Genomic DNA, 25,190 nt, shown 5'->3' with positions numbered 1-25,190 from the left:
AAGGCAGGGCAGAGGACAGCAGAGTGGGCGATGGGCAGATGAAGGAAACATTATTAACCAACCCCTGGAGCCCCGGGGAGAGGGGTCTGCAGCGGGGAGCGCGGCGGCCCTGCCCCGCCGAGTCGGAGGAGAGGTTGTGGGCCTGCAAATGCAGCTCCGGGAACCCCTGCAAAGAGGGGACAGCTCACGCGGACTATCGGACTATCGGGGAACAAAGAAAATGCTTAGGGACGAGGGGTTACCAGCCAATGATGTTAGATCCTCCTCAAGTGATAAGCTCTGCCGAGAGAAGTTTATTTTACCAAGATTTTGACTCTGCTCCGACACATTCATAAGCGATTAAAAGTCAGTATTTCCCCCAGGTTAGTGAGCAACTCCTGGGGTCATTATCGTAACTAAGACTTGGTGAGAGTTCACCACATACTAGATGATATTTTAATCACTTTATGACCTAATTTAACAGTTACAATCATTATTATTCCCATTTTACAGACAAGGAAGTCAAGGTAAAGAGAATCGAAGTATCTTGTTCAAAGTCACACAGAGAGCAAGTGGCAGACTCAGGACGCCACCTCGGCGGTGTCGGCGGAAAACCTGAGTTTCTAACTGTTAACACCACAGACTGTCCAAAAACAGTGGCTATCAGTGATTTAGTGCTGGTAGCGTAGGCTGAAAGACATTATCAGACAGGCTGGTTGTTGCCCTACTGACTCTGGAGCTATTTCCCACCTATACTAACACCCATCTGAGATAAAGATCTTGAAACTCAGGTTTGTATTAATAAGACTAGATCATACAACAGAAAAATAATGTGTGACGCAATTATTCAGATTCTCCAGCCTGCTGACACTAAATCCCCAGCTGAGGCATGCAGGCAATTACATTCATTCTTTCGGGAGAGCAGGGTACTAATTAGTAATACGCTATGCATGGCCAAGGGAACTCTAGGACATTGGGAAAATCTAATTCCATAAACACAGTTTGAGGGTAAAGAGAATTAGGAGAATAATTTTCTCACTGTAATCAGTACAGTGTATTCCGGACTGTGGCCAGAGTTCTTAAAAGGAAAGTAGAAATACTGCAGAATGGAGCAAAACCACATAAATAGTTTTTAAAAACCTGGGACAATGGGCTCATAAAGAAGGGGCTTAGGATAGGTTAGGCTCAAAAATAAGAGCCTGGGGTTTGACAATGATTTTCAAGAAAATGAAAAGCACGCTACTGCTTTCTGTTGTCTTTGACTACAGAAGATGAAGAATTTACATTGTAGTGTAGATTTAGTTTAGATCTGGGCCATTTTGTCAACTGGGAAACTGGGCCAAAGATGCTGAGCGATCTTCCCAAGATCTGTGCAAATCAACCTTGATAGGTTGAGGGTACACGTTTCTGGATTCCTCATCTTAATAAACTAGAGATAACAAGTCTCTAAACCAGTGTGGTTTTCAGTTCTTTTGAGGAGGGGAGACTTTATTCAGAAGTTAAGTGTTGGAACCTGATCCCAGGGCAGATTGTGCTGGTTAACAGCCGGCAAGGGGGACCCTGCCCTCCTGCACCTGTTTGGCCTCACCCACCTGCACCACCCCTGGCCGGTTGGCCTTCTTGCCACCTCTGGGCAACCTTGATGCTGAATCACAGTTTGTCGCTGGAAAAGTGAAAGGCGGGGTTCTCCAGCATTTCCCATCACCTAACTACAAAGATATTTTAAAAGCCTCTTTGTTTGCCCTACAAAAGAAACAACCTACTCAAAGACACAAGGAAGGGCATTACCTTTGGAATAAAACCCAACAAAGCAACTTCACAATGATTCCAAACTTTCCAATACCTGTTCAACACTTAACTCATAAGGTTCTAGAATCTCCAGAAAGGAACAGAATATATAGAAAATGTGAAACTGACCAGCATGTAGCAGCTTATGCACCAGGAGGAGGTGGTAAAGCCCAGATGTAATTAAGCCCCAGGAGCACAGGTGCTCCTGGTGGGGGCTCAAATATTTGTTGAATGAATGGACAAAGTTCTGGGGAGGGTACGTGACTTTGAGATGTGTGGTAATATGTTACCTAATTCTTAAACTGGCGTTTGGGGAAATTATTTTAGCAGATGTGAGGTGGGAGGCTACTAGAGGAAGGCACAATGCAAAATGTGGAAGATATGTTAGGACAAAAATAACTGGGAGGAGGCAAATGGCAATGAATGACACCAACTCAGTGAAAAGAAAGAAGCCATGCAGAAAATAATTTATTCCACCATTTTCTAACAAATGATTCTGCATTTGAATGACTTGCTAAAATCCAGCCTTTAGACCTGAAGAGCTGCGCTTAGAAGAATTTTAAATACTGCCCACAACCTTGAAATCACATAACTCCCAGGCTTACATCTTTATGTCTCAAAAGAGAATCAATTTAAAAAGCATTTATCAGAAGAAGGAAAAATTTTTCCAGGTGCTGTTTTCCACTGGTTTCTAGAGAGGTGGTTAATTGATAGGAGTGTAGCTTTCAAGACAATGACAAAGATTAGAGAGGAAAAAAGAAGAGTTTGGAAAGGCCTCGTTTTAATCTTGATTTTTAAATTTTCTTAGTTAATTAATGCCACATGCCAACAAAATTATCATTGACTTTAACTCGAGAATAGGTCTTAGTAAAGAGTGGTCTATAAGTTATACTTTGTTCTCCATGCCCTGACCCATAAAAGGGAAAAAGACTGGTAAGGAAAGCTGGTAGGCAAACCTCATCTTCCCCATGGAGAAGACGGACCCAGTCAGGAATGTGGCAGCAGTAGAACCTTTGACATTCATCCAGGAAGAAGCTTTATTATGCAAAGACATTAGGAGATACAGGTTGGTAGCATCTGGAAGCAGAATGGGCAGGAGAGGAAGCACAAGGAAAAGGGCAGCAGGTAGGCAACACCTTAAGACCTGAACAAAGGGACGCCTGGGTGGCTCAGTAGATTAAGTGTCTGCCTTCGGCTCAGATCATGATCTCAGGGTCCTGGGATAGAGCCCCGCATCGGGCTCCCTGCTCAGCGGGGAGCCCGCTTCTCCCTCTACCTGCCACTCCCCCTGCTATGCTCTCTGACAAATAAATAATTAAAAAAAAAAAAAAAAAAGACCTGAACAAACCGGTTAATGCCCCAGTGCTGAGCTGGCACCTTGGAGTCCTGGGGGACAGGGGCGCTGGTCCAGAGAAGGGCCCGAGGACTCAGTCCTGCATGCCACAGTTTCCAGAAACACCCCCTAGGTCCACAAGTGATTATGAGCATGTAGAATGCAAACTGGAAGAAGAAGCTACTGATGTATATAAAATCCCGTATGGTGTTTCTCCGTGTTTTCTGTCCACGAAAGCCATCCACAGAAGGTTAAAGAATCCCGCTGGTTCTACAGAGGAAGCTAAATTTCTGTCTTGGCAACAATGGGAACTGAAAATAAGTTCCATTTAACACACTGGTTTCCTAAACTCTTAATTCTGTTTCACACAGACTTAAATAAATCCTGTTGTTAATTTCTCACCGAGTTTTCTTTTCTTGTTTTTAAAGACATGCATGGAAAGCTTAAGGAGAGTTTAAAGGATAACAATAGGGATGTACAAAAGATAAGAAACAACTCTGGTAGGCAGTCAAAGGAAGTAGGATCTTCTCACTTGGTTGTTTGCCTGGACCACAGAAAAAAGAGTTAGAAAATCTATCTTCAGGATTATAAAAAAAAGAAGAAGAAAATCCATAGTTATCAGATAACAGTTTCTGATTTTATATCTTACATTTTCTAGAGCACTCTGACAAATAATTCATTTGTGCATAAGAACCCCTTACAGATCATTTTGCCACTTTTATGAATGAGGAAAATGGTAAGCTACATTGGAATCTAGACTAGAATTCAGGTTTCCAGACTTCTCTCCTCACCTGAGTCCTTTTTGCCCCGGGAACTCAAGTGAAGTGTGATGCCCAAGGCAGTCTGTTCTGAGCGGGGGGAAGGACAGGACAGATTTTGATAAAACAATACAGCAGGATTAAATATGATAGTGATGAAAATAAGTACCAGCCTGCGTGCCCAGGAAATCAGGAGCAGCCAAAAGGAACTTAAGTAGTTGGCCTAATTAAATTAAATAGAGCATTCTTTCACTTTGGCTTCCCTTCATGGGAAATCTGATTTTGGGAACAAACACTGGTTGAACCTGGTGGATATCTGGGATTTCTTAGCCTGGACATGCAGAGGTCAAAGGGGAAATGGCGTGAACAACTGGAAGTGAATGGGCGCTAATTAGTAAAGATGAGACTAACATAAAAAAGAATGTAGCCCATTGATTATCTTCCCACTTAGTGCCTTTATCCAACGATTTGCAAGGTTGAAGCAGGAGACAACAAATTTGTCATTAAACAGAAAGAGTTCATAGCTGTCAGCTTCTCACATTGCAACTCAATTCTCTCTTGTTCGCAGCCTCCCCACCACACCGCAGGCGACAGGAGCCTCATTGTACTTTGGGCTGCTGAACAGGGGGCAACATCCTCATCCACCTGTTAGGTGGGATGTCTGGGGTCTCCTGACCTTTCACTGTAGACTGCACTAGCTTCAGCTCCTGCCATGGCCAGCACTGGGTGGCGGGGGGCGGGGGGTGGCCTGGCACGGGAGTCTATTAATCACTGTCCAAGTGCAGAAGGTGCTGCCCCGGTTGTCAGAAGAGAGGCAGGGCTCTGCTCCGTAAAACTATACACATCCTTTGTCTAAGGGACACAGAATAGACTCTGGGACAGAAGTAACTTTTCTAAGGAAAGATTTAGAAATAGCAAAAGCATTGTCAGTGTTAGCACATGATATTCTTGCCCTTTTGAGTCAGAAGTGGCTTTGTACGTTTTGCCTTCAAGCTGTCTGCACCCCAAGAGCTGGCCAGCGAGATCAGGGGTTAGGGCCTGCGCTGGGCAGCCAGCAGCCTGGGTGTGCAACCTGCTTCTGCCACCTGCTATCTGTGTCATTTCAAGCAGACTGTTTCATCTCCGGAGGCTTCTATTTCCCCATCTGCAAAGCTGGGATAATAACCATACCTACCTGCCCTCCCTTAAAAGGTTGAGTGAGGGGGTAAATGACTTACTATTTGAAAACTGCTTAGAACAGTGACTGACACATTAGTAAGCGATATAGTATTTGTTAGTAAACAAACAAACAAAAAACCCACCACCAATACCAAAAAGACACAAAACCATTGCAAGTCTTGCCATTCAGAATGTACCCTCATAGAGGAAACTGCCTTCTAAGTGGAGGGTTATGTATTCAAGTTGCCTATAAAAGACCACGTGCCCTGTATCATAATTAAGACAGCCTCAAACCTCAGGCTGGTTCAGAGATCATTTCTATGGAAGGCAATGGCATGTCCTCCTAGCTCAGTGCTGGCTACACATCTTCCCTGGGAGTGGACGTCGGGAGATCTCATCGAGCTGTGGTAAGGACTTGGGGAAGAGTGGCTTGTAAAATCCTGGGCATCTTCAGGAGCGTGAGGACAGGAAGCACCCACACAATGCAGAGTGGTGTGGCCCAGGGAGGCAAATTTTCTCCAGCAAAGAGCTCAAAGATCAGGCATCTGTCCTCTGAAGACAGCCTTGCAAGTGGAAAGAAGAGCCGTGACTCAAGAGCAGAAACTGAGCTGCAATCGTGGATGGGGGAGGCCCCGATGGGCAGACTGGCAGGACCAGGTGGAGATGAGAAGGGGCTGAGCCCAAGGGCAGGACAGGGCTGGAAGGCAGCTGAGTGCTCTCAGAAGGGTCGACAGGAGCTGCCTAGTCAGTAGCTGGATCTTTCTTACACATACATTCTCCCACCCACACTGAAAGTCTGTACTAGGCTCATCCTTGGCCCAACCTCCGTTTCAGATTTGGAACAAAGAATAAATCTGAACTTAGTGCTCTAATTTGATGCTAGATTTAGTGTCTTACTAAGCAATGCCAAAAAATTTAAAAATTAGAAAAGGGCCCCCTGTCATCTGTCGAGATAACTAACAGAAGGGACGAACGACCTAAACTCTCATTTTAGGACACCCTGATCCCTGAGGTCTTTGCACACACAAAGTCCCTGCCATCCCAGCAGCACCCGCTTTCCCACCTCAAGTAATCAACTGGGCATGATCCCACTGGACCCCTGGCCTGAAGCTGCAGGCTCGAAGCCCAAACGCAAGGATGCTCGTCGGTATGCACCCTTACTGGGAAAGAGCCATCATCTTCTTTGGGATTTATAACCCCAACACCGATGTTACCTAAATGTTTTGCCTTGTCTACAGATCCAACAGAGGTGTGCCCCTCTTTAGCAGGCTTATTGTTGGGGCCAAGCGGAGATGACCAGTAGTTTCCTGTTTCAGAGGAAGGGGGCCCTGCAGGAGAGAGGGAGGAGTTCTGAGCCGAGTTCTGAGACCAGCTGGGTCTGGCTCACGGCTGTGCTTCCGAAGGATCTAGGACTGTGAGGTTAGACTAGAGCCATTCATCACACGTGGCTATTTAAACTTAACTACATTAAATAACGTTCAAACCTCCGTTTCTCAGCCACCCTAGCTGCATTTCGAGGGCTCCATTAGCCACATGTGGCTACTTTACTTGGCCCAACAGATATAGAATGTTTCCACCATTAGAAAAGGTTTACCTGGGCAGCGATAACTGACCCTCTCTGAGACCTAATCGCTTCACTGGTCCAGTCGGGGTAACACCATTTGCCTGGGTTTAGACCCTCCCAGGGCTCGGCCAGGAGCAGCCATCTGTAATGTTCTAAGCATTCATCTGTAACCGTCACTCTAACAGGTCTTACCTCACGTAATCCTCACAATTGCTAGAAGAAAGAAGTGACATCATCCACACTTAGATGGAAGGAGAAATGGAGGCCTGGGGGAGCTGAATAGTTTGCTCAGCCACACAGCTGATAATTGGGAGGGAGGGGATTTCCATCCAGGTAACTCTGACCTTGAAGCCCGTGCTCCTCACCATCGCTCCACTGCTTCTCCAGTGGGCTTCCCGAAGGCCCCTCTGCTCCGACATCCATACATGGACACAGTGGCCTGAGGTCAGCTCTGACTGGGATTTCTGGAGGTGTGAAAGCTTTCACTTCAACTACTATGCATGACTACAAAGTGGAGTTCTGAGAGCCACTGATTCTTGTCTTAGACCCCAAACTCCATTTATTTGTTAGGTGTGTTCAGGAAGTGTTACAGAATATGGATTCTAACAAAAAGACTCTGGGGTCTGTGTGAGTGTATTTGCGTATTTTTACATGATAGAGTATATATAAAGCGCTCTTATATAATGGGAGAAGCATGTATGTATGTAACAAGTATCATACATAGTGTTAACAGTGAAAGAACAAACTGGGGGAAATGAGTGTAATTGGCCGATAAAAGGTCTTATCCTTAATATAGAAAAAGTACGAAATATCAATAAGAACAATACTAAAACCAACAGAAGATTGGGCAATGCCCAGGAAGAGGGGCATGGGCTGGGAGGGGCCCCTCGGGTGCTACCATATCTTCATCAGGGTGGCCGTTGTACAGGTATGTGCAAAGGTAAAGTCACTGAGCCACACTCCTAAGTTTCGTGCCCTTTGGATGAAGAATGTAATAGCTAGGTAAAATGCAACAAAGCATATAAACTGAAATATAAACTTGAGAGTTCTTCGTCATCAGCTAAATGTGTGCTCTCTTTGTCCCCCAATGAGTGTAAGAGCACTGAAATGAGTTAGAGACATAACAGCTGAGTTCTTTTGATATATTCTGTGAAACAGCTCACCCAGATGACCTGCACTTCCCGTATCACAAACAATGATGTAATGATCAAGCAGCGGTACTCCTTTTCACTGATCCCATTAAATTGCTCTGTCGGCCATCCTTCCCCACCCTGCATGTAGTTTTGGAATGGCACCAAAGTCTTGGAGAACCATTAGGTACGAGAATTATCTCTTCAATCAGAATGTCCAGTCCAAAACATTGATCCAAGATCCAGTTCAGTCCAGAATAAGACATTTTCTTCCTAGCCTAGCCTGGCCTGCCTTCAGCCTGGAAGTCTACCCAAAGGCCCCCCCCCCCCCCCCGCCCCGTTCTTTCCCCAACACCTCCTCTCCACTTCTCGCTTTCCCTTCTTGCTTTCACTTTCACATGTCGGGGCAGGTTGAGCTGGGCCCTGCTCTGGATATGGCAGGTGGACGGTGGCTAAATCCTGTGGAGCGCTTGGTGGGATTTCTGGAGCCCTCTCCACTGGAGACTGAAGACCAGCTCCCCTGACTCAGGCAATGTCTGGATCCTCTCACGCTCACATCAACCCGGTGTCTGGCACCCTCCAGTGCTCAATTCTTGCTAGTGAATGAATGAAGGAGATGAGGGAAAAGACAGGAAGGTAGCAACGTTCACTCCTTGAGCTCCTTAGGGAAGGAGATTTTTATGTGAGTAGGTCATTTTTATCTGATCTTGTGCTTTTAAAAACATTCCCCTTAACCTACGGTTAAAAAAATGAAGGATCATTTCATTCTTGGCCACTTGTCACTCCGACGGTACCAAGAGTCAGATGGAGCAGGCGGTAACCTGTGGACACAGCTGCGGGCTCCTTCATTAGTGCTGTTCCATGGTCTGTAGAATTCCTCAAACAACTGCTCCAAGTATCTCTCCAGAATCAGTGGATCAATAAGGCTATGCGGGAAAACCAAAACTGCTCTAGATTATACACACCAGGCCTCGAACACACACTCGAGTGCCAGCCTCAGAGCCCCGCCCTCTCCTGTCTGTGCACAGAAGACAAGGCAGCCCCGGGAGCATGGGGTTAAAAGCACTGAGGCCCGAAACCTGCAGACAGCCTGGCACTGGGCAAATGACATGTGAGGCCTCCTAGCAGGAGACGCTTGAGAAGCGTGTAGACACCTAACGAAAACACTTCTTTCTCTCAGATTTTCTACACACACAGCCCTGACTTCTGGTCCCTTGGGGGCTTTAGTCTCTGTCTTGGCTGACTTCGGAAACTAAATGCTTGAGAATGACCTCCTGGAGAGAATGAACAACAGCAACATGAACACGTAAACTGGATTTGGGCATCTCCCAGGTGCCCAGCACTGCAGAGCCCCGAGGAAGCAGACGCAAAGATGAAGGAGACAAGTCCCGTCTGCAGGGAACGAGGGCTCCTTGTCGGGGGATGAAATGTTCACCTCCTGTCCTTAGCTGGAAGGGATTTGGTCACACCCACCTACAGTGGACTTTATGTCTCTCATGCGTCTTGATTCAATGTTGCCTTTAATCCTCCCTACATCCTTGGGGGAGGCAAGAGATGGATGGGTGTTCTCATTCTCAGAAGAGGATATTAACCCCCAGTGAGGCAGAGGGAGGAATCGGGCCCCACAGAAGATACAGTAGCACATGGAAGAACAGGTGTATCCCGACTCTGGGCTGCAGCTTCTGCTAACCCATAGACAAGGCATGTGGGAGGAACCCAGCCAGGCCTTGTGGCTTCACTTTCCACATGAAAGGCAACAAATGAGTGAAAAAGCACAACAAAATGAAGAGAAAGTAGGCAGAATGTATAACAGATGAAAACTTTTAGAATCAGAAAAAAAAAAAAAGGCATTCTAGCCTTAACCAAATACTTATTAAAGGAAAGCCTAGAAGGTTCCAGAATGGCGTTCTAGCACACACTGCAGGGAAGGAGTTGAGGGTGACATCCTAGGGAAATTTTATTTCCCTGGAGAACCAACACGCATAATTCTGCCGCTCTATTTCTCCTGAATTATGTTCAGGGTCGTATCTGCCAATATTAGTTACCTTCGATGAGAAGTGAGAAATAGATACATGATACCTAATATTTTGTAGAAGACTCAATTCTCTAGATTTTTAGGGGACAAAGCTACATCTTGTCACTTCCCTGAGGCTTTTCTGTTTTCAGTAAATTGAAGTGGTAGTTCTGGTTGGTCTACCATGTGAGGAGAAATGCAACTGTTAGCATGTTTGGCTGTATTTTTGAAAAGACTACAATTTCTGACTCATTTTTTTTTGGAAAAGTTATTAATTAAAAATAATCAGGTTGCCACAATAATGTTACAGTCTTCCTTAATGGACTCAACCAGCACAAAGTGAATCAGATAATGAAAAATCCTATCGTCCAAGTCCTTCATTTTGTGAGGTGCAACGATGAGGGTTAACTAGCAGAGTTCTTTCTTTCTTTATGCACCATGGTGGTCCGCTTGCTTGGGGTCTGTCAAGCCAGGGGCAACACCCACACCTCCTGGGAGCCAAACTGGCTCAGGCCATGCCAGTGTGATGGAGAACTCACGTGAATGAGGAAGGGGACAGGATGTGCACCAGGACAATGGGAAACCAACCACAGATCCTTAAAATCTATTCACACATTCAGGGAAGGTAAGAAAAGACAAAGGAGTGAGTGGTAAGAGCTTCCTCTGGCACATCAGGGTCTACATTTTATACAATAATCATGTCAGGACAGAAGACTGAATATGTGAGCAATGTGTACCATCAACATATGCCTCCAAGGTAGAGAAGCTGGGATTCCCAGTGTGGGCCCCTAAGTGGAACCGATGACAAAGTGCTTCCCCACATACAAGCACACCTTGAGTAACAGGCTGCAAAGTAGCTGAACTGTCTGAACAACAGCTAACACTTAGGGTGCTTTTTGGATTACAACGAAAGGCCCCAGGACACAATCTGAATAAAGAGACCCTTGCTTTCATATCAATCCACTTTCTATTCCAGTGATTTGGTGCTATTCAATCTAATACTGCCTGTATGCATATATGTATTTATGCAAGTACAATGCAGCCAAGGTCAAGCCACCTTGATCAAACACCTTACTGTAAATCTCTTTATCATAGAAGCAAGGGATTCAGTACACCCATCTCCCCATCTCTGAGTTCTCTTCACCCAAAGTAAAGTAAGCCCAGCATATTGTCAATTGCTTTGCAACTCTTTTCTAGCTACTACATAGAGTTTTATGTGAATTGTGGGGGATTCCTGTTCCAGATTATTAGAAAAAAGAGGGCACTGGGGATTGACAGAAAGGAGGTGAGGCTGATAGGGAAGCAAGATTAGAGGTTTTGGAGAGAAGATTTGCAGATAGGAGAAAGCTGAGCCCAGGTCAATCTGGGCTTTCGCTTTCGGCGGGGAAGACAAGCAAGGGGCATCTGCTAAGCCTTGTGTACTGAAGCTACTCCGCGTCTCTGAAGCCACAGCAGGCCCCCGGAATCAGAAGTCGGGACCCCGAGTCCAAAACCAGAGAGGAATGGGATGGACAGTCAGACACAGGAGAAACCTCATTACCATGTATCTGCAATGAGGCACGTGGGACTTAGAAGCAGCTCTCCTCATCAGGAGAGACTAGACATTTTCAATGGACTCAGGACGGTTCTCAGAATTTGAGTCATATGGGATCCATTTTTATTTATTTAAGATGTGTAAGATAAAATTTTTACATCCTATATTTAATGTGTTACCTTCATTTCTATTTTAATTAACACTTAAGAATCGTCATGGGTTAACCGATGGTGAGGCCCCAATCCCACTTTTCCCAATTCGTGAATTCTCCCACAGGGATTCCAGGCACATGGCTCTCTTGTGACCCCAATCTCATGGACTGTTGTCACCAAGGGCCACGTGGCAGACCCATGACAACCTCTGAGAATATAATGAAGTGAGACCTGGGAGTTCCTTCTTTCTCTTTTTCTTTATTCATTAGCATGTTATTCACATTTTATATGTTTAATGCGTTCTGATCTGAGCCATGGAGGGCTCCCTTCCCTCTCTTTAAAACTCTCCTGGCAGGGTGGTGCTAGGCAGCCACCTGTCTGCCAGGGCCCACCCATTATTTGGCAGTGGGTGACAAAAGCACAACGCGTGGGGCGCCTGAGTGGCTCAGTCGTTAAGCATCTGTCTTCGGCTCCGGTCAGGATCCCAGGGTCCTGGGATCGAGTCCCACATCGGGCTCCCCGCTCGGCGGGAAGCCTGCTTCTCCCTCTCCCACTCCCCCTGCTTGTGTTCCCTCTCTCGCTGTGTCTCTCTCTGTCAAATAAATAAATAAAATCCTTAAAAAAAAAAAAAAGCACAACGTGTGTCTCAAGCCCATTGAGGCAAAGGAGGCCCTTCCCTTACTTCGTGAAACTGTGAAATGGGTATAAATTTTACAAAAGTGTACTGAAAAGACGCAAATAACAAGGTGTCCTGTCAGCGTGATGCAATTTCAAAACAGAATACTAGGAACCAAAACATCCAAGGCATGAGGCAAAATATCTCCTAAATCCGCCTGAGAAAATACTCCCTGACCAGACACCAGAGTGTGTGGGCCCAGAGTGTTGCTCATCTCCAGGGGCATCTGCTGTTTACCTCAGTAGAGTACCTGCTGCTTACCTCCAGCTACGGGGAGGGCCCTATGAATGGCACTCCCTGGCGGGCACAGCACGGTGGCTCTAGCGCCTCAGGTGGGTGCCATTGCCTCAAAAGATGAGGAAAGAGGGGAACCAGGCTTCACTCCTGTGTCACGCCGGATCTGATACAGTGGATATTTGGCAAATACGCACGTGTTTGCTTTGATCTGTACATCTATCCTATTTCTTCCCTTTCTGTTCTAATTCCAAGGTTTCAGACCCTAACTCCAAAGCCTCAGAAGGCGTTTTACAAATGTTAAGACTTAAAAAGTTGGTTTAAAAAAAAAATTCCTTGAACGCAATTAACGTTACCACTAAATTACCTGTGCGTGCTTTGAGACCCAGTGACGGAGGACATTCAGGACTCGATTGGTGGCTGTTCTCCGAATAATAAACTCTTTGTCGCATGTCCTCTCAGTGTTGTTAAATCCTTAGGAGGAGAATAAACACACACGTCGTTAAAGCCAATCCCCAGGAATCTGGAAAAGGTTAACGGACATGGGTTAACAGACACAAATACACACCTTGGCAGAGAGGTACCAGTGGCTTCAGAATGTGGTGAATTCTGCTTACTTACCTGTTATACCTCAGCTGTGAGGCTACCACCTAGACAACAGGTGCAATTAAATGAATAATGTGCACACATTTATTAAAGGCCACTGATTAAAGCTAAAGCCGATCTAATGACATTTCCATTTATGCCTGCCTTGTTCTAGAACATAAAGCCAAGAAAGTTTTAACAAATATTTAAGTGAACATTAGTGGATACTTTTGTCCCAAAGTCATTATACAACCAATAACATTTTCAATAGTTAGATGGATAGGCCCATACGTAGGTTCATAGATGATACAAATACCTTATTATGCACCCGTGTACTGAGAAGCAGGATAATATAGTGTTTAAGAACATGAACTCCACAGTCAGGCTGTCTGGGTCCAAATCTCTGTTGTCCTACCCTGGCAAGTTACAGCACCTCTCCATAACTGGGTTCCTTGCGTCCTGCAGGGACTAATGCGTACCTACCCCACAGAGTCGTTACAGAGATCAAGTTAGTTAATACATGTTAAGCATTTGGAATGACACCTGGAACAATAGTGAGAGCTCAATAAATGCTAGCTATTATTACACTTCAATATTGGTCGAGTGTCTCTGGTTCCCCTCTGTGCCAGTGTAGGTCTTGGTCTTGACCACCTTTTCACTATCAAGAAACTATTTTAAATTTTTTTCTATTGAGTCTCCGTTTTAAAAGATTTTACCTTCTAATCATAATTAAGTGACATATTTCTTTTAAAAATGAACGCAAGCCTTATATAACTTCACTGGCAAACCTCCTGAAAGTTGTCTAAACTCACTTGTTCCATTTCCTCCTCTCCTACATGCTCTACACCCCACTCCCCCCATCTTACCACCAAAACAGCTCCTCTTAAGGTCACTAGGAACCTGCATGTCTCTATAGCCAATAGACATCCATCATCTCTCCATTGGAAAGCTCAGCTGATGAACACTTACAAACAAATCCTCATGTACTTATATCCCCAGATCTCTTCTCTGGGCTCTGGATCCATATATCCAATTGCTTCTTGATATTTTCCTCTTAGATGTTTCAAAAACCTCAGACCCAATCTGGATAAAAGAAAAAGCCATGGCCTTTCCACCAAACCTTGTCCTTATCCAGAGGTTCCAATCTCATTAAAGGAACATCACTAGCCATCCAGTTATATACGCCAGAAACTCTGTTTCTTCCTCATAATTTCATCTGCTAAGTCAATCTCAAATCTGTCCATACCTTCATGTCTACAAAGCCAAAATTGAAGCCGAGCTGCCAGCAACTCTCAATCTGGTCTACTGATAACCATCTTGTCATTCTTGCTTTCTCAAATCCGTTCTCCTCTCTAAAGTGAGAAAGATCTTTTCAAAGGCACAATTATATGTGTCATTCCCCTGTTTAAAGCCCTTCAATAGCACTTATGATAAACAGAAAAGCTCCTTAACACAGCCCACAAGGTCTTCCATGGTTTGATTCCTAGCTCCCTCTCAGCCTTGTCTGGAACCATATTCTTCTCACTTCTCCTCTTTCATCTCACCACCCTTCTTTTAGTCCTTCATCCTCACCCCAGGGCCTTTGCACATACTGTGCTGCGTCTGGCACAATTATCGCTCCCCTTTTCACTCAGTGAAAGCTATTCTTGTTTATTTCACTTCCCCAATTAAGCCCTTCCTGGTCTGAGCTGAACGAATCATCACATCTCACAGCACCATTTGCACGTTTGCTTTCTGGCACTTGTTCCATTTACAATTTCACATTTATTTATGTAGATGGGGACCAGGTATGTTTTTGTTGAGCACAATGAGCACATATCTGGCATGTAGCAATGCTGTACACAACATATATTTGCTGAAAAATGAATGAAAGCCTGGATAGTGAGAATTTACTATCGAATGTGATTTGAATGTAAAGATGATAGAGTGAAAGACTAAATGAATAGTCCTCAGACTCTATGAATTGAGTTAGACAAAAAAAAAAAATCTATGAACTTCTTAAGGGGGCAGAGGTCCCTTTTTGCATACTGCTCTTTGGATGTGGACAGGCCTCTTCGACCCTCTAGCAGACAAGCATCAGAGGATCATGATGATGTGCTCTTGGCAGAACAAATCTCTTTTTAAAAAAATCTTTTGCTATTAAAAGCTTAAAAATTCTGGGTATAATATAATAAATATCTTTTAAAACGCATAGCTGAGTTCTCAAGAAAATAAGGAATTTTCCAAGGTCAAACGCACAGGGACCTGAAAACCAGAACCAAGCCTCTGAACTGATGCTAGCAGCCCCAAGAGGAGAGGAGCTCACCAGCCTCGGTAACACAGGATTTGGATTGTAAATCCATGTGGTTCAGGAGAAGCCCCAGGGCCTTCATGAAGTATGGGTGAGAGAATGGGAACTGAGACTCCCACATAAAGCTGGAACTCGCAAAAGACCAGTCCCTCTGTGAAGAGCAGACTGGGGGAAAGTGCTCCAAGTGCCCAAAGAGACAGTTAAGAAGCTTATCTGTCTCAGCCTGAATCTCTGTGAATGTGGGGAGAAAAAGCCTCCCTGAGAATTGATAGCCACAGGCCCACTTCATGTAGATTTGAAGCTCAGATTAAGCCACTATTGGATGGTCTGTCCCTCTACATGAGAAGCTAAAAAGTGGCCCAGGCCAGTGATAATCCTGGGACCCCTGACAAAAGTATACACAAAACTTCTCTGGAGGGACAGAAACTCAACCTCAGCCTGTACCAGATCACCACTAAAACAAAACAAAACAAAACAAAACACAACCCAAAACAAAACAAACAAAAAAACAACTCTGAAGAAAAACTCACAATCCAATATTACAAAACACTCAAACTGTCTGCCATGAACAAGGATCAGTAGACACAGGGATGAGGAATGCCCCACCCCACCCCTCCACCACTACCAAGAATTCCAGGTACAAGAACTATTAGATAGATCCAGTTCAAACTAAAAATGTTTACAAAGACTAGTGATATAAAAGTGGGAACTGAAAACATGATAAAAGAATAAAAAATTTTAAAGTCAGATTTTACAAGAACCACATAACACTTCTTCAAAGCTGATAGAATTATTCTTTTAATTATTGTTAAAAAAATAGAAGAGTTGAAATCGAAAACTCAAGGATAGATAAACACTGATTAGACAGACGCCACTGAACAAACAAACAATAAACTGGAAAGAGATTTAAAAAACAGACTTGAGGGGCGCCTGGGTGGCTCAGCCGTTAAGCGTCTCCCTTCAGCTCATGTCATGATCCTGGGGTCCTGGGATCGAGCCCCGCATCGGGCTCCCCGCTCGGCGGGAAGTCTGCTTCTCCCTCTCCCACTCCCCCCTGCTTGTGTCCCCTCCCTCTCTGTGTCTCTCTCTGTCAAATAAATAAAATCTTAAAAAAAAAAAAAAACAGACTTCGGAAAAGTACTCAAATGCAGTCCAAAGAGCTTAAGAGAGAAAACAGAAAAAAAGGTATTAAAAGACATGGAGGAAAGAATTCGAAGTTCCAACAAAAAATCAGAAGATCAATATAGGAAAATAATTTTTTTGACTTGATGGAAGACATGAATCTTTAGGTTCAGGAATTGCAATGAATCCCAAGCAGGATAAATAAAATGAAAGCCACACCTAGAAAAACTGCAAAATGATGGAACTCCAAGACAAAGATAACTTTGAAGCAACTGGTGAGGATATACTTATGATCTGTAAAGGAAAGGCAGCTGAAAAGGATAGGAAATGGTATGGTGAATGGGACAAGTAGACGAGAAGGCTCAAATCAACCAAATTAGTGTAGAAACTCCAACTGGGGTGAGAGCTGGGGAATAATAAGGCACCATCATTTTGCCAGGGGATGGAAGTCAAAAGCTCTTGGAACACTGAAAAAGGGTAATGAGACAGAGTCCCCCACCTGCATATATAAGGATGGCCAATCAGTGAGATGAGAATAGGAGATGGGAGTGAGAAATGGACAGAAAGATAAAAATCAAAGTGAAATATTAAGAAAGAAAAGCAATTTCAACAGAGCTGCTACTGCTTTAATGTATTTTGGAAAAAGTATCTATCACTACTTGTCTCTGCGTCTGCATCAGGGGTAGGTGGCAGGGGAGTTTTATTTTGAAAGAAAGGCAAGGAACACTCTTCTGCTCTCCAAGTTATTTCGTGTCACACATTAAAAGGCCACTTAAGGGATTTTCTTTATCAAATTTCCAATATTTCCATTAATTCAAATCTCAACCTCTCTTACCATTTAGATTAGGATTTGATTATACGGCTTGGATGTTCTTCGTAACTCCTTCTAATAACCATGTTATTTATCTTTTCTGTGGCGATCGCAGCTCGGTAAGTTCTCACTATCTCTGCTGCTCAGAGCGCATCCACCTGCAGCCACTTGCAGGACTCAACATGCTCTTGGAAAGTGACCGGGTACTCACTTAAGCTATCCCCAACCATGTGCACTCAGTGCGGCTGGGACAATGCACAGCTGGTAGGAAAGGTGACTAAGATAGCAGGAGCAGCCTTCCAAGTGCTGCAGGAACGCTGAGAACCAGGGAGGGAAGGCTCCAAAGACACACATTCCACTGCACCCTTCACAAGGCAGGCCATCCCTATATGGCTCCAGGATGGACAAGAAGTAAAGTCCAGAGCAAATCACTTAACCTCTCTGTGGCTCAGTTTCCTAACTTGTAAAATGAGCAGAATAAAACCATATAACGTTATGTTAAAAATTACATAATTCCTGTAAAACAAGGCACTCAATGAAATCATATTTATTATATTCTCACCTAGAGCAGGCTTCATCCATCCATCCGCCCCCTTGATCCAATGGCCCTCGCTAAATACTTTTGACAGAAAGCTACTTATAAGCATATGTGAAAGCAGCAAGGATCTGATGAACATCAACTTATTTCCCTCCTGGAGAGCTTTTCTCACTGCTTGATCAACGGATGGAGATCTTTGATTTTCTAGAGAAATACTCTCTCAATTCTATGTAAACCAGCAACAGTTTAGAAATTCCCTAAACCGGATACATGAACCATCTTTCTGAGGGCCATACCTGCAGCAAATGCTGTTAGATCAAGTTTTATGAAAGGAGCTGCTGCTCATTCATGAGCTGAAATTAATGCCTTACCTGGGCTCTCATGTGCTCGCTCACATCATCAGATATGCCTGGCTCCCCATTTTTTCATAGACTTTAAAACTACATGATCAGAGCAACAATTTTCCATCACTCATCAGGTTTTCTCCTTAAGTCCACCATCTAAACTGGGGGCTGCCTGGGCAATATTTATTTCTGAATTTTAGCACGAGCCACACAGCTAATTGGTGGTAATTCCATGTGGAAGCTACTCGACCCGAGAATCACAGATCCATCCCCCAAGGAGTTCTTGTGTCATTTTTTTGGAATAGCAAATAGAAAATCTTTGCAGGGCTTTACACATCTTTCACTTGTCAAGTGTGACAGCACAATGAAACCACATATACTAAGAGAGTTTCTTTTATGAATGCACATATCTGGAATACGGCACCCCAAGATTCCTGTCTTTCCAACTTTTCCATATTCGTTTGCAGTTGTAGGCACTGGTCAAAATGACTAATGTGGGCAACAAAAGCCATCTGGAGAAGTGATAAAAACCGAATCACCATACATGTGAATTGAAGAATGAGATTCAACTTTATGGTCCTTCCCCCAGACACCTTGTGAGTCACGCCATCCCTTATAGCAACTGGTAGATGTGACATCTCTCTCATTAAATATACACTCCTTGGTAAAGGGATTTCATCTCAAGCATCTTTGTAGGCCCTTTGGCTTTGCACACAAGCACTCAGCAGTTACTTAATAAAAATTCCATCACTCCCTATGGAAACTATTTGAAAGTGTCTGCAAGTGCTTTATATCTGAAGTAAGGGGCATCCTTTTACCATATTACTCTGATGACCACATATTTGAAATCTATTACAACCAGAACATACAATAAAGGAGTGGGGAGGGAGCCAAGGAAGTTGAAAAATGGGGGGGGAGGGAAAGTTTCATTTTATTCTTCAAATGATATGACACTTGGCCAACTTCACTGCCTACTTTGTGAGAGGCAAGTAAAATAATGTGATATGGAAATAAGATTACACATAGGTGAATTATGGGCTAGTCCAGTTAGAGTAACCCTGAGGCTACAGAGGACAAACTATAAAAGACAAGGAATTCTTGAGCAGGGTGAAGTGTTTTTAATGTCAGAAGTAGATCACCAAGAATTGGACCATGGAGCTCTTATTACTTCCAACAAAGCATCTTTAAGCCATCCTTCTGAATTGGTGAGGAAAGTGAGAGTAGAATCCGAAAGAGCCAAAAAGCACAGAGATAATAATGCTATCAGTGGTCCATGGTGGTGTGCTGCCCGGGAGAAAAAGTAAATGCTAACAATTGGTTACTTTATCAAATATCTAGGAACTGTTTCTTGTTGTGTTTTTATCACCACTCTTTTGCATTGCTGTCTTAATATAGGCTTGTGGAATAAATGCACTGTGATCACTTTAATGTTCACATCAGTGAGGGAATTAAGAAAAGTATGTCAGTGATGCATCATTTTTCATTTTATACAAAGGAGCCTCAATCTCTCCAATAACATCAATGTTCTCAATATGCTTTGCTTTATCTAGTAAATATCATCCTAAAAAATCATGTCATATAATTGGTTTGTACATTTCCATGTACATTTCTATCCTTTGGTTGCTGGCATGGAAAGATCATTAATATTTATTACTGCTTTTTGCCTGGTACTGTGCTAGGAGCTTTACAAGTGGTATAGAATTTCACCCTCACAACCAAGGACAATAATACCAATTGCCATTTATTGCATGCCCGCCAAATACTGAATAAAGTATCGTGAACAATGTGGCTTCTTCACCAACAACAGCATCTGAGTTGGGGTGAATGTTATCCCCATTTATGGATAAAGAAACAAAATCAAAGAGGTGAAGAAACCTGGCAAAGGTCATAGTTACTAAGCAGCAGAGCCAGGATTTGAGTTCAGGTCTGTCCATTTCCAAAGCCAGAGTGCTTTTAGTGGCATCTCATTGCCTGGATCCAAAGTCGAGACAAATTTTTCTTACAATGTGGTAAACCAACCCTTAAGGCGACAACAGAGGATGCTGGAAAGTGAGTGCTTCTCTTTTAGTTTTAAATTTTGAGGTATGCTCACAGAATGGCCCTGATTATAGAAGTATGTGTTTTGTACTGCAATGAATACCAAACAAAACACTTTATTTATCTAACTAAAATTAAAATTTTCTCAAAATGTGCTCTTTCCCCAAATTCATTATGTTTCCTATTGTAACCATCATATAGACCAGTGCTTTTTAAACTTCCAGTCCCATGACTTATTAATGCAGAATTAAACCAGTTTAGTGGGCTTTAGCAGAATTTAAAAAATGAAATAGATGAAAACTAACTGTTTGAATAGACTGTACATAGCGAGGGTGAGTATTCTTGAGGGAAACTTTTGTATCAATCGTGTGTGTGTGTGTGTGTATACCCTGAATCAAAATGTAAAATGTATGTACGTTGCAATAAAAAAGTTTGAAAGTGACTGATCTAGACAACCTGATTTTTAGACTATATTTAAACTATCTGTATAAATTTCCTAGAAATCCCAGGTAACTGTGTTCTTTACTCTGAAACATGTCTGCAGGAACAAGCAGAGTATGCTTCTTCTCTTACTGTCCCCACTTTGCTTCTGTCACTAAATACTCTCCCCCACTCCGTGCCCAGTTCTCCAGTTTGCCCACCACTGTCTCATTCCTTGGTTCCCGGTCTGTGCTCCAGCTGACTCCATTCAGTTCTCACTCCCTCAGGGACCTAACTGTCTCATGGTTTTTCTGTGCACTCCAACCGACACCTCCAGCTCCAATATGCCCCCAAATCCCTCATTTCAAGCTTCTTAGGAGAGATTTCCACATCATGACACATTCTATCTTCATAAGTAATACACCCAAGAATTAAATGTATGTTTCTTGCTCTCAAGCTCCTCCCCATCTTAACTTTCCTGTTGAGGTAACGGGATAACCACAGTTTCAGCTTCTCAGGTGGGAAACCTCACTCTTCTCTGTCTCTCCTTTGCTTTTCCCATTCAGTCAGCAAACACTGTTAACTTTTTGGCAGCATCTGTCAGATTTATCCCCTTTTCTCCACTCTCCTACCACAATGCTAAGTCTATGTTCTTCACACCATGTGTCGTAGCTACCGTCTCCTAGATAATCCTCTTTCTTTCATTCTCTCTGTCCTTCTAGTCTTCCTCCATCCCTAATTCAATTATTCAGTCAGTAGCTATAGAGCCTCTACTGTGTTCCAGGTACTGTGTAGGTGCTGGGTGACCAAGAGATGTGGTCCTTGATCTCATGGAGTTTGCTTTGTAAATGAGGACGAGGTAGCCTCCAAACAAGTAAAACACCAAAATGTATAACTGGAAACCCTGCAAATGAGCAAGTTGCCTGTCTCTTCAAAAATAATCTTAAATCTCCCTTTCACTTGTTACTGTTCTAGCACAAGTACTTCTATTGTCTCCCCACTGCACACTGAACCAAATAGAAAATATATTCCTAGATGTGAAGAAGATAAGTTACTTGCTCAAGATCACATAGCTGGTATACTGGAAAGAAAAGGTAAACACAGCAGGAGATCTGCACATACACTATGCTGAGCATCATGATGACAGTGTTCTATTGCTAAGATATGCATGAGGCAATGAACAAATGCCGCATAGTGGTTTTGGTTTGTTTTTTTTTAACCTATTTATAAACGTGTTCTTATCTCTCCGTTTTTAAGTTCTTCTTGCATTAACCTGAGATTTTCTCTAAGTACAATTAACTTCAACAATGAAAAAAACATATTTTTATAGACTGAGGAAAAGCAGCTCAGCAGATTTATCATTACTGTGATAAAAAATACACGAAGAATGGCAAAATCAATTATCTTTCACTTGCTATCATCTTTCAGGGAAATAAGTAACTAAGACTATCAGCTGAATTGTTTTTATGGGTTTTTTTTTTAAATGAGTGCTGTATAGACCCTTTTTTTTTTTTTTAAGAGAGCAAGAGAGCAGGTGCACAAGTGGGGGGAGAGAGTCAGAGGGAGAGGGAGAGAGAGAATCTTAAGCAGGCTCCATGCCCAGCACAGAACCTGATGTGGGGCTCGATCTCAGAACCCTGAGATCATGACCTGAGCCTAAATCAAGAGTTGGGTGCTCCAGTAACTGAGTCACCTCGGCGCCCCTGTGCTGTCGAGATTCTTAAAGGAATAATTTTATACTAAACTTAAAAACTTGTGAGAACCTTTGTGTATTATTTCTGTTCTCACAATTCCAGAAAATATATTCCTTGTTTTTACAGATGAGAAAACTCAGGCTCAGAGAAGTCCAGTTGCCACCTAAGGTCACAGATAGTAAAAGGAGAGAGACAGAATTTATGGCCAGATGATCCGATTCTAAAACCCAGGCTCTTGCCTTTGAAACACACTACCTGAGTGACTGCTCCCAAGAAGGGCAAGGTGCTCCTGTTTATTGCTGTGAAATCTTCAGCCCTGCCATTGCTGCGGCCACCAGCTTCTGTGCTGGTGTGGAAATGCAACAGGAACAGGAATGCCAATAAAGAGGGTGATGGTGACTTCTGCCCAAGCAGAACGAGGGCATTTGAGGAGTCGGTAGAAAGTGAAGCCAGCAAGCAAGGAAAATAACTTCAGGATTATTGCTGAGACAAGAAGGAAAGAAATAGCCTAGAAACTGAGAGGTGACACAGGTTCATAGGAGACAATAAGTTGAACCAGTTTGAAAACCAAGATATAGCAATCTAAAAACAAAATCAAGATATAGATTACTTCATGTCAGAGTTTCTTGACAGCACAACCAGTATTAGTCAAGAGGCCTTTGAAAATACAGTGAATGTGAGGACCTCGCGGGAATATGGCAAGTAGGAGGGCCCCAAGTTCGCCCCCTCCCACAGATATACCTAGATAACACCCACATGAGTGTAAACGACGGAGAAAACAAGCCAAAGACTTGCAGAACAGACCCTCCACAACTAAATGTACAGAAGAGGCCACACTGCAGAGGGTAGGAAGGGCAGAGACTTAGTGGGTAGCTAAACAAAAACCCATGGCACTGCCCTCGGAGGGAGGGACCCTGCAGGTGTGGAAAGAGGAAAGAAACAGATAGGCCAAGCATGGAGAACCTGCCCAGGGAAGACAAATAACATTTGGCTTTGAAAAGCAGAGAGGTATAACGTCATGAGTTCTTACAGTCAGTGGGACTTAACACCTGGGACTTTAAAAGTCAGCGGGCTTGACTCTGGAAGAGCTTCAGGGCCGCAAGAAATGGAGTCCACACCCTTAAAGAGCCCACACAACCAACAGCCCTTTGGAGATACAGCACAGGAGAGGAGCAGCTTGAAAAACACCAGGGGTAAACAGGAGCGAGACTTCTCTACTCATTTCAGAGCGTGTGCTGGAGGGGCAGGGATCCTTGGAAGTCTTCTCCAGGAGCAAAGGAGCTGGCAGACTCCATTCCCTCCATCGCCCCACAGCCTAGACACATGGACACCTATGGGCACCAGTCCTGGACCAACACTCCCTACATTTAAATTGCTAACAGCATGCCCTGCCCCCCTGTGTTCTCCCATGGACATGCCCCCACCAGCCAGGCCTGAGCACTTGGTCTCCTCACACGGCAGATCTGCACAAACCTTGCTAAAACTGCTTGCCCAGGATCCACATTCTCCTGCAGACATGCCTCCCCCTTCCCCTCCAGTACACCCTTGGCCAGAGCCCATCCAAAGCAGTGCCACAAGCCTGGCAGTGTGCAAGCAGCCCTAACAGGAACCAGCACGTCTCCAAAGGGATTCCTGCCCCAGGAGGAGAGGAAGATAACCAACACACACCAGCCCAACTGCAGCTCCAGCAGTTGGGACAGATATCTGGTCTGACTGCAGGCCCTGTTCACCATTCAAAGTTTCTGAGGGGACGACATAGAGAAAGCACCCTGCAGTTCAGGGCTACTATAGCTCTGGCAAACCCCTAGTCTGACTCAACCCAAGCCCAAAGCAACCCCAGACTGGCCCACTAACAAGGCACGGACTAAACCCTGCCCAAACAGGTAAAGAGAGCCATTGCAGATGACTGGACTGAAGGCAAATGTGGCTCAGCCACAATACTAGGGGGCATGCAGCATTGAGGAGACAGAGAAATATGTCCCAAATGAAAGAACATGACAACATCACTATGAGATAAGTAATATGCCTAATACAGAATTTAAAGTAATGGTCATAAAGATACTCACTGGACATGAGAAAGAGTGGAGGATCTCAGTGAGACCCCCCCCAACAAAGAGACAGAAAACCTAAAAAAGAACCAATCAGAGATGAAGAACTCCATAACCAAAAATAAAAATACAGGAGAGGGAATAAATAGTAGACTAGAGGAAACAGAAGAACAGATTAGTGACCTGGAGGACAGAGAAATGGAACTGGAAAGGAAAAAAAAATAATAAAAAATGAAAATAGATATAGGGAGTTCAGAGACAGCATCAAGCATAACAACATTCATATTATAGGAACCCCAGGAGAAAACAGAGAGAAGGCGACAGAAAATTTACTTGAAGAAATAATAGCTGAAAACTTTCCTAATCTGGGAAAGGAAATGAAAATCCAGATCCAGGAGGCACATAAAGCCTCCAACAAAATCAACCCAAGGATGTCCACACCAAGAAATATAGTAATTATAATGGCAAAAAGTAGTGATTTTAAAGGCAGCAAGAAGAAAGGAAACAGTTACATAGAAGGGAAACCCCATATGGCTGTCAGCTGATTTTTCAGCAGAAAATTTGCAAGCTAGGGGGAGTAGCATGATATATTCAAAGTACTGAAAAGAAAAATGTGCAGCCAATAATACTCTATCCAGCTAGTCTATCATTCAGAATAGAAGGGGAGATAAAGAGTTTCCCAGACAAACAAAAGAGTTCATGACCACTAAACCAGCCCTACAAGAAATGTTAAAGGGGGCTCTTTGAGTGGAAAGGAAAACCATAAGTAAGAATAAGAAAATTAGGAAGCACACAGAGTAAAATTTAGTACATCTATAAAAATCAGTCAAGGGATTCACAAAAGGATGTAAAATATGACACCATATATCTAAAACATTGGGTGGGGGGGCACCTAGGTGGCTCAGTCGGTTAAGTGTCTGCCTTCGGGTCGGGTCATGATCCCAGGGTCCTGGGATCGAGCCCTGTGTCAGGCTCTCTGCT

At 43.7% G+C, this 25,190-nt stretch overlaps 1 protein-coding gene across 1 annotated transcript in view; it reads right to left on the bottom strand.

Annotated features, from left to right (window-relative positions):
• The window catches only part of RASGRF2 (Ras protein specific guanine nucleotide releasing factor 2), a 225,033-nt gene that overhangs the window by 27,900 nt on the left and 171,943 nt on the right, over positions 1 to 25,190 (bottom strand). The window contains exon 18 of the mRNA XM_028114573.2: positions 12,688 to 12,794. Within this exon, the coding sequence (XP_027970374.1) occupies positions 12,688 to 12,794 (107 nt within the window). The remainder of the gene's footprint in view (positions 1 to 12,687; positions 12,795 to 25,190) is intronic.

Source organism: Eumetopias jubatus, unplaced genomic scaffold, assembly GCF_037043125.1.
Source record: "Eumetopias jubatus isolate StellerSeaLion01/CBP00866 unplaced genomic scaffold, mEumJub1_p1.0 scaffold_5, whole genome shotgun sequence".
NCBI lineage: Eukaryota > Metazoa > Chordata > Mammalia > Carnivora > Otariidae > Eumetopias > Eumetopias jubatus.
Note: the sequence above shows the minus strand (reverse complement) of the source record. Positions and strands in the feature narration are given on the sequence as shown.